Source organism: Frankliniella occidentalis, unplaced genomic scaffold, assembly GCF_000697945.3.
Source record: "Frankliniella occidentalis isolate FOCC.00 unplaced genomic scaffold, Focc_3.1 Scaffold564, whole genome shotgun sequence".
Lineage (NCBI taxonomy): Eukaryota > Metazoa > Arthropoda > Insecta > Thysanoptera > Thripidae > Frankliniella > Frankliniella occidentalis.
The window spans coordinates 26,643-35,984 of NW_026267680.1; the positions used below are offsets into that span (position 1 = coordinate 26,643).

At 61.0% G+C, this 9,342-nt stretch overlaps 1 protein-coding gene across 4 annotated transcripts in view; it reads right to left on the reverse strand.

Annotated features, from left to right (window-relative positions):
• Positions 1-1,905: 1,905 nt before the first annotated feature.
• Positions 1,906-9,342, reverse strand: part of LOC113218127 (G protein-activated inward rectifier potassium channel 3-like) — a 14,935-nt gene continuing 7,498 nt past the window's right edge. For 2 of the 4 annotated variants that reach the window (XM_026438335.2, XM_026438338.2), the window contains exons 2-8: positions 5,667-5,928; positions 5,348-5,533; positions 5,033-5,212; positions 4,709-4,901; positions 4,214-4,420; positions 3,769-4,103; positions 1,906-3,090 (exon numbers count right to left, since the gene is read on the reverse strand). In XM_026438335.2, coding sequence (XP_026294120.1) covers positions 3,814-4,103; positions 4,214-4,420; positions 4,709-4,901; positions 5,033-5,212; positions 5,348-5,533; positions 5,667-5,928 — 1,318 coding nt within the window. In that variant the 3' untranslated portion in view covers positions 1,906-3,090; positions 3,769-3,813. Of the gene's footprint in view, positions 3,091-3,768; positions 4,104-4,213; positions 4,421-4,708; positions 4,902-5,032; positions 5,213-5,347; positions 5,534-5,666; positions 5,929-6,709; positions 6,941-9,342 lie in introns of all 4 variants that reach the window. The other 2 variants (XM_026438336.2, XM_026438337.2) reach the window with 2 other exon arrangements.

Here is a 9,342-nt window from a genome sequence, read left to right on the forward strand (position 1 = left end):
GGGGGCGGGGTGCGACGGGGAGGGGCGGTCACACTCTCGCGTACGCGCTCCCGCCCCGCCCTGGCCCCCGCCGCGCCTAGGGCGCCCGCTGGGCCCTCACTCAGAGGAGCCGCCGCCCCCCGCTCTCTCGCTGTACCTCTGCTGCCTGCGCGCAGTGCTGCCGTGCTGCCAACGACCTCCCGAAAAGCCCGGCTGGAGAGCAGTTAGTGAGCTCTGCGCCCACCACGTCGACACCACGCGGGAGGACCTCCAGTGCGGCCGGGCCGTCCTGGCGTCGCGTCGGGTTGGCAGCACCGCGGCACCTGGCACGTGGTCATAACGCCCCCCGGGCTGCCAGCCCTGACCCCTTTCCTCCGGCGCCAAGGTGGGGCGGCGGGGCTTCCAATGCAAACGTCGAGGAGGGCGGCGCGACGGGAGCCAGCAGCAGCGGCAGCCGTGGCCGTATCTCTCGGCTTCGGCTTTGCCACGCTTCAAATGAGTGGCGCGCGCGCACGCGGCGGCGCATCGCACCGCGTCGCGCCGAGCGGGAGCTGTTTGGACAGCGAGGGTGGCGTCCGCAACACGGACCCGCCGCGCAGCAGGTGGGGGCGACGCTACGTGACATCCGCGGAGGCGGCCCGACAGACGGAGAGGACTATGTCGCGCGGTGTGTGCGCTTCTGTGCTTGTCGTGTGACGAGTGGAGTGAGCCTCTCTGTTTGCGCCGGAATGTCAGGAGTCACTCGTGCTGGTCACTCTGTCGGCGCCGCCGCTGGTGATGCCGCCACACAACGGCCGCCGCCGAGCACCACGGCCCCGGCCTCTCTCGCGGCGGGTACGCGGCTATGAATATACGATTGGAGGACGCGGCAGGCACGCGCCGACACCTCCTTAATGACCACGCACGCGTGCCCGGGGCGCTGCGGGTAGGCAGCCCGGCGTGCCTCGGCCGCGGCTCCCGTGGCTCCCCGAGGTGTTTTGCAACCGGAGCCGCGGCCGCCACGACGCCACGCGGTATCGATTTCCTCGGGCGGAGACTTATGACTGCCGGATCCGAAGGTGGCGGAGCTGCTGCAAGTCCGACGGGTGGTGTCTTACCTCGTGCGGGCGCGGCGTGGCGGGGCGGGTGACGCCTGCTGGAGGCCCCGACGACGCGGCGGGACGGACCTGGCGGCCTCAGCCGGGCTGCAGCAAGCGGCGGGGACACCGTGCGACTCGTGCGGTCGGTCCTTCGGGCCTTGTTGTTCTGAGCGCGGCCGCCCGGCCCGCCTGGCAAGTGGCGGAGCGGCGGCGGCGGTGCGGGGCGTGGCGCGGCGGCTGGGAGTGAGTGCGCGCTCCGCGAGCCCAACCCGGCCCCCACCCTGGAGCCCTTTGAGACCACCCGCACTGTCCGCGTGGGCGGCGACTCCAGCGGCGGCGCGCCCTCCGGAGCACGGACCCGGCGCCGGGGAGACGGAGAGGAGGTGCGCCTCGCGTTATCGGCGACGGCTGCGCGTCAGCGAGGGCTAAATGCCTTTACCAACAGACACGGCTGCTATCGCGGCGGTGGCGTGTGGGAGGCTGCGCGCTGACGTGGTCCTGCGGCGGCCCGGGCGGGGCGGGGCAGAGCCAGGTTGCAATAAGGTGTGATCCAGGCGTGACGTACGGTCGGAGGAGCGTACGACTCGCCGCCCTCTCCGCGCCGAGGCTGCAGCGCGAAGGCGTCTATTGGCTGCCCTTGCCCAGGCAGGGGTGCAGTGTACAGGATACGGTTTAGGACTATTTGGAGCCGACGTTCAAAAGCCAGCTGCTGCTCACATGCACGTTTCCGACGACCTCACTCTGCATACGGCGTCGTCGTCGGCGCTCTCATGAGGGCACAGCCGCATTGCCAATGTCGTGGCTCTGTTTCGGGAAGAGGCGAAGTAGAAGAAACGGGCATTAGATGTAATGGAAAATACTTTTCTGTACTACACTAGCCTTCACATCAAACAAGATAGAACAACATATCACACGGGAAGTTTGGCTCTACATCGAGCGAAGTCTTTTTTGATACTCTGTCTTTACAAGGCTTGAAACATTGCTTTTAGCAAAATTATCATGAAACAGGTGCCGCCAAATTGTTGGTCATAAAGTCCTATAATTTAACACTAGAGTCTTCATATAGTCACACGAAACAGCTCACAGCTGGCACAGCTCGTTTTCTAAATACAAATTTGCCAAATAGGGTATATTGCGGTCACATGAAAATCAGACTAGTTTACATCACCGGGAATACATATAAAAAGAGTTTGGCACTAACTTCTGGAGCAGGTGACCGTGTCACTACTACCAAGTATTACAAATATATTTTTCACAAAAAAATAAATTATTACATTATTATTGACCTTATTTACCAAAATAAAGCAGTATAAAATGCCGAGACTAGCCAGTTCAGTTTCCAACAGCAGGCCTAGAGAGATGAGTCGAATTATCCTGTCCCGTTACCGCACATAAACCGCAGTTTCATCTTCTCACTTGTTAGTGGTGACACGGCGGGACACAGCCACAGAGACATGTAACGGCACCATCAGCGTCACTCTTCCTTCCGCTCACAACACAGCACTCACTCACACCTCCACGCTCTCCTTCACTATCACCTATATCACTGTTTGCAAGTAGTAGAAAAGATCACAAAATCACTTTGGAGCTGATCGCCGCTCCGGGGCGAGTCTGGGGGACCGTCCCGCGAGACGAGGCGGGCGCAAAACACAGTGTTTATAATCACTATAGCCCGACAAGTTCGCGTCTCGGGGCGGCCGGGTCACTAGTAATTCACTCAAGAAAAGGCGATAAAAAAGTAGAGAAAAAAACCAACGACGTCTTTAGACGGCTGTTTTTCTTTGCATGTCTTGTTTTTTTCCTTTTTGAACACTCTTGCAAAACAATGCTTCGGCGTCTCGTTGTCCGTCAGGATATGTTGTTGTCAGCCGCACGTCGTCGTCCAGGTGTCGGCCCGGCACCGACCTGGTTTCTGGGCTGCCGCCCGCGGGAGGCGGGGCCCTCCAGGTTTGGGCGGCCGTCAGTGTCAGCCGCGGGTGCGGGCGCGGACTCCCTAGTCGGCTCCAGCCGCGTCCAGTCGCGTCCAGCACGTCTGCAACATCCAACGGACGCACCCTCCATCACGCAACCGATAATTACGACTATACGCTCAAATCGGGACCCTGCTGCTGCGGTTTTCTTTTTCCAGTCGGTTGAGCCAGTTACAGATCCCGTGCCGCGCTCCTCCCCCTCCCGCACTTATGTGCTATACAGAGTTCGAACAACCGTTCCCCTCCCTCCCCCTCGTCACTCCCCCGCCCATATAGACCGGATGTGGAATGCCAGTGGACCTCGTGTGCCGGCTGCTGCTGCTGGTCATGGAACTTGATCCCTGAGGCGATTCGCGAGGCTGTGGGCTGTACTAGGTGGGGCGAACCCCCCTCCCCCTCCCCCCTGATTGAATTGAATGCAGCCCCTCTAACCAGCTGCCATGGGCTGCCACGGGGGCCTGGCTGTCACAGGAGCAGCCGGGCCCCGCAGCTGCCCGTTAACTGAACCGGGCGGGCCCGGGCGGGCAGTGCGCGGCAAGTGGACGGCGCGGCCCCTCCCCGTCTCTCTCTCGCGTTCTGTCTCTATGCCCTGCCCCTCCCCCCCTTCTCCACTGTCTATCCCTAGCTTCCTCATTATTGGCAGTGCATGGCCCGGGGAAAGTGCCCAAGGCGGGGGAAACGAGGGCACCGCGGAGCGCCGCGCGGGACGGCAACGGCGGCGTCGGTCTGCGCGCTCCTACCTGGATAGATCGTCGAGGGCGTTCTCCGGCGCTCCTGCAGCTCGCTCATCCCGGTGCGGGCCCGAGGGCGGCGGGAGCCGCGGCCGCAGGAGCCGCCGCCACCACCACCACCTCGTTGCACTCGTCGGCGGTGGGCGGCGCGGGCGTCGTATACTCCCCCACGGGGGTCCCCACCAAGCCCGCCAGCGCCACATGGCCGCCGTGGCTGCCCAGGAGGTTGTGGTGCGCGCCGGCACCGCAGGCGCAGCCGGCGCCGCTGCTCGTGTGGGTGGTCATCTCGAACTTGTCGGAGCCCGTGGCGGAGCCGGCCGCCCGCGAGGCGTCTCGCCAACCCCCTGCAACGCGACAGAACAGTGTCAAGGCGTGGCGGTCCCGTGGCGCCCCCTCGAGATGATGGGTGGCCCGTCGACGGGGCGTTGTAGCACTCAGCCCGAGCTGTCCTCACCGACGGCGAACATGGAGTCGAGCGCCTGCGCCGAGCAGAGCGGCGTGTCGACCTCCCGCGTCTTGTTGAACAGCGAGTAGTCCACCTCGTACTCGCCCTGCTCCTTCTTGAAGGACACCATGGGCTCGAAGCGGTGGCCCCACAGGATCTCGTTCGGCAGGTAGGACGACCGGGCCTGCGTCGTCATACCCGTCGACTCGATGACACCTGCAAACGGAGACGATTGTAGGGAGAGGGAAGCAAAAAGGAACGACCTCCCTGAGGCCGGCCACTTAGGGCGGCGGCCTGGTCCTGGTCCTGCTGGAGCTACCCACCCAGTCTTCCACTCACTCCAGGAGACACAACTCACCACCTCGCGCGGCAGCGGTGTTGTTGGGAAGATTCCAGTGCCAAGGTAAGCGGATAAACAGAGACGGCACGGGTTGTACACTCGTCGCCAAAAGCTCAAGTCATGTCGCTTCCGACAAGGCCGGACAGAGCGTATCGTCTACTTACCCTCGAGGATGACGACGATCTCGAAGCGCTCCCGCAGCATGTCCGCCGCCGACATGGCGTAGAGGGGGGACTCGTGCGTGATCTTGTGCACGATGGTCGTGGGCCAGATGAAGAAGATCTTGTCCTCCTCGCCGTCGCCGCCAACCTGTAGCTCCTGCTGGTGGTACGGTAGCACCTCACCCTCCCGCGTCGTCTGCGGGGACACAAAACAGAGGACAAACGTCAAACAAGGCTTCTGTCATCGGCATCCCCCTGCTGGGGGAGGCAGATGGGGATGTCAAAACTGACCGGAAGTGGCGACGTCCTCGCAGCCCCCAGCCTTACCTTCCGGCGGATGAGCTGCGCGCGCACGTGCGCCTCGATGATGTGCGACTTGCGCATGTCGCCCACCCGGAACATGAGGCAGGGCTGGCCGTCGCGCTGTGCCACCACGGCGTGCCTCGAGAAGAGCAGCGTCTGGGTGCGCTTCTTAGGCCGCGACAGCTTGGCGAACACGATGCCCACCTGCGGGGAGGACGAGAAGAGCAGAGTCAGGACCTCGGACAGGACACGCCGAACAGGGACGCCCCGCCGCGGCGTGGACCCGCGCCAGCGGCCCTGCGGGGGGCCCTGTCCTGTCGTCGCCCTGGTCGAGCTCACCATGAAGGCCTGGATCATGACGCCGCAGATGCTCTGCAGGCACATGATGAAGATGGCCTCCGGGCACTCCTCGGTGGTGGAGCGGCCGCCGTAGCCGATCGTGTGCTGCGTCTCGACGGAGAACAGGAAGCACGACGCGAACCCGTTGATCCCCGTGACGCAGGGCGTCCACTGGGTGTCCTGGCCCTGGCAAAGCATCAGAGCAGAGCAGTGTGAGGAGCGGCGTGCCGGCAGGGCGGCCGCGAGCGCCGCCCGAGCGCCGCGAGGGTAGGCATCCCAACGGGCGGGCCCGACGCGCGGGTCACGTTGCGGTGCTCACCGGCAGGTTCTCTGGTCTGAGGTCTCCGTGGGTGAGCATGATGAGCCACCAGATGACTGCGAAGCCGAGCCAGGACAGGAGGAAGTTGAGGGCGAACACGAGCAGCGTCCAGCGCCACTTGGCGTCCACCAGGGTGGTGAAGATGTCCTGCAGGTAGCGGCGCCTCCGCTTGGCCACGTTGCTCTGCACCACGTTCACGTCGCCGTGCTTGAAAATGACGCGCTTGCGGGCCTTCCGCGAGCTGCCCCGGGTGCTGTTGTACCTGCGAGACAGAGGAGAAGGTGCACTGTCAGTCGAACGTCACCGCACTGGGGCCTTTGGTTTACTGCGAGACTTGCCGGGTTGCTTTTAGAGGGGATGGATTCCGGTGATTTCGCGATGGATTTTCTGCGTTGGTGTTGGGGCGCCATAGTCAAAGACATTTTTTTGGAAAATTTAGTTAGGGTTAGAAGGTTTTAGCATGGTTTGAGGTTCTCCACACGTGCCGCCAGCGACAGGCATCCCTCGGGCTGGGGCTGGGGGCCCGCGGGTGGGGCGCGCTCTCAGACAAGGACGGGCCATCGCTCAAACGGCTTGGCTCGGCCGGGGGAAGGAGATGGCTGGGGCCGGGGAGTGGTGGTGCGCTGGTGACAACGGCCACGGGGGAGATCAGGGAAGGATCCCACGGCGAGGGGAGCCGACGATGATGGTATCGGCAGCCCAGGCTGGGCATGGCCGGCAGGGCTGGGAGTGCAGCAGCCGAGTCACTTTCCCTCCACGAGACGAGACACACACTGCACATGCATGCGCGGGCGCGGGGGCCACCTTCGGGTCGGACTGTCCCGGGCAAGGTGCCACATCACCGTGAGCGACACGACAGGTCGAGTGCGCTCTGGCTCAGAGCGGGATGCGTGTCTCTCCTCCGCCGGCGCGCAGAGAGGGGCACATCATTTAGCAGTATTAGTCTGTGGTTTCTGTTTTGGTTGTTGTTGCTTTGCTGCTGACGCCGCCGCCGCCGCTGCGGTCTTATGGTAGTTGGTTATTTACGTACAATTTCCTACAACCTTTCCAACCTGTCGACGATCGGCGAGAAGAGCAGCACCGTCGTTCTCGCGAGCAGCTGGTAGGTGGCACCGCCTGCTTGTGGGGTCGGTGTCACGGGTTCGATCCCCACCTCCAGCTCCGCCTCGAGTTGCGCCAGTTCGGCTTTGCTGGGCCTCCGCCTGGAGTGGCCGTGGTGCCCGTGGTGCCCGTGCCCGTGGCCGGGACCGCCCCCGCTGCCACCATTGCAAGCACTGCTAGGAGCAGATTTATGGATGAGTTTTAGCGCCTCCTTGTCGTTGTCGCGCGTGCGCGGTCCCAGCCAGAAATCCATGATCGACGGAAAAGCCGTTCCGACGTCGGAATTGTTTTATACATTTCTGGCTGAGAGGGGTGTGTGCCGTGTCTGTGGTGCTGCCCACGTGGAGGAGTGTCACGGCTGGCCTCGCGGGTGAGCGTGAGCAACGTGCAACGCTTCGCCCTGGGACGGCATCTGCAGAAGCTCGCGGCGGGCGCGGCCCAACCCGGATGACCGCGGCGGCCTCTGCTCGCAGGCTCGCAGGGTTCATCTACCCTCCCTCCGTGTACGTTAGCCATTCGTCGCTATTCTTCATTTTGTTTCCTTGCGGTAATTTTCCCACCCGTCAAAAAATCGATGTTTCCGGATGTTTCCTTATTGGAAATATTGAACTAGAGATACGTTGATTCGATTGCCAACGGCGCGGTGGACGCGACGCCGAGCAACTCGGACTACAATCATCACTGCAGAGGTGCGACCGAATATGGACGATTTGGGCTACCTCTGGATAAGAAGAAATCAGGAAGAAAATGCGACAAGCATCATGGCCGCCCAATATTGTCGCCAATGGGAGAGGTAGGGCTAGCAGACACGATGCTTGTAGATTTCTTCCTGACTTCTTCTCATCCAGAGGTAGCCCAAATCGTCTATGGAGCCGAACCAGCCGAACCGAGTGCGGCCAGTGCGGGCAGTGCGGCCCGTGCCCGCCGGCGAGGCGCGGCGGCGGCGCTCTACTCGCAGCGCGTGGCACGGCCGTGCCCAACTGATTAATCGCCCCTCACTCGACCGATCCGCGGTCAATCAACGTGCTAATGCCGCGGGAGCAGAGAATATACCTCCGGAGAATAAATAACAAAAACAACATTCCAGACCGATATTGCTTGTTACACAACGAAATCAGTGGCCGATATTGACTGCTGCTCGCTGCTGCTCCTATAGGTCTGCCGCGAAAGTTAAGGGAAGAGAAAAATTCAAAAGAGAGCGGGAAATGTTGGCAGCTTAATGCATGTTTCTCTTATTTTTATTGTTTATCCTTACATTAATTTAAGTAAGATTTTTCTTTTTCTTAGTTTCAGAAAAAATCCTAAAGTTTTTGAGGGTAGGCGCGTGTGGCGGTGTGAAGTTTAAGGGCGGGTATGGGCCCGAGACGGGCAGGTCAGTGCTCAGGTTGGCAGCCCTGCGGTATTTTAAATAAAGTGGCGGCGTCGGGACGCCTGGCGACGCCTCCAAGCAAAACAAAAAGGCCCGCCAGTCCGCGCTAGCCGCGCCGCCGCCGCCGCCGAGTCCGAGGGCCCTTCACGCGCCGACTGCCACGCCGTTTGGATAGATTAATTTACAATTCGCCAAACCGTCGTGATCTCTGCTGAACTCTTGGTCGATTCCCACGATCCTCACTCGCTAAGAAGCAGCCCCGCACTTTTTGCAAAGGATTCCGTAAATTCGAAGCGTCGGGACTTATGATGTATTTTTAAACGTGCGAAAACACCGCCAATTTGCTACGCCCTCCTAGCCGCTGCCGCCGGCGCCGGCTAGCTCCCCCCCACACACCTATCCGTCCCATTAGGCGTCGCAGTGGCAACAAGCTCACGACACTTTGTTCCTGAAAATCTGAGGGAAGGGGAGGGGTGGGGAGGGGGGTCTTGTTGTGACCGCGCGCATTAGTCTCGTCTCGTGGTGGGGCGTGGCGGGGCGCAGCAGTGCAGCAGCCAGATGACCCAGTGTGACGCCACCCGAGCACGCCCCGGGCCCCGCCGCACACAGCACTGGAAACGCAGATTTACACTCGCCCAGCCCACTTCCCGAAACAGTTTCGTTATTTCTGTCACACCCCCGCCCCGCCCCTCTCTCTCCCTCTCCCTCTCTCTCTCTGCCTGTCTTTCGCGCGACCGAGAGACAATCACTCGGAATAGAGTTCGCAAAGGCTCCGCTTGACATGGCTCTACCTCCCTCACTGCTCTAGCCCCTGACCTCGCACGGATAGGCCACCAGCGCAACTAACGTGTTGTTGCCTATCCTCCAGGCGCTTCACCTGCTCATTTTATTCGAAACCATTTTTTCCTCTATATTCTAATGAAAGTTAAATACATTTACAAAACGGGTTGGGATTTTTCTTTTGAATGATTCAGTAGAGCTCACCAACAAAAAAAGTTGAACTAAATGCACCCCCCAAAACTGTGTTTTTGGAACAACTAAATTGTACTTGATCCCTGATTTTTCAACTGCATATGTCTTGATTCAAGTGATATGTACCTGGTCAAGTTCAAGGATCAAGTTCAAGCAATCAGCTTTTTGCTTCCCCTCCCCGTACGAAAAAGTTTAGTCCGGCATCAGTTCGTTTTCGGTCCGGAAAGAGTCCGC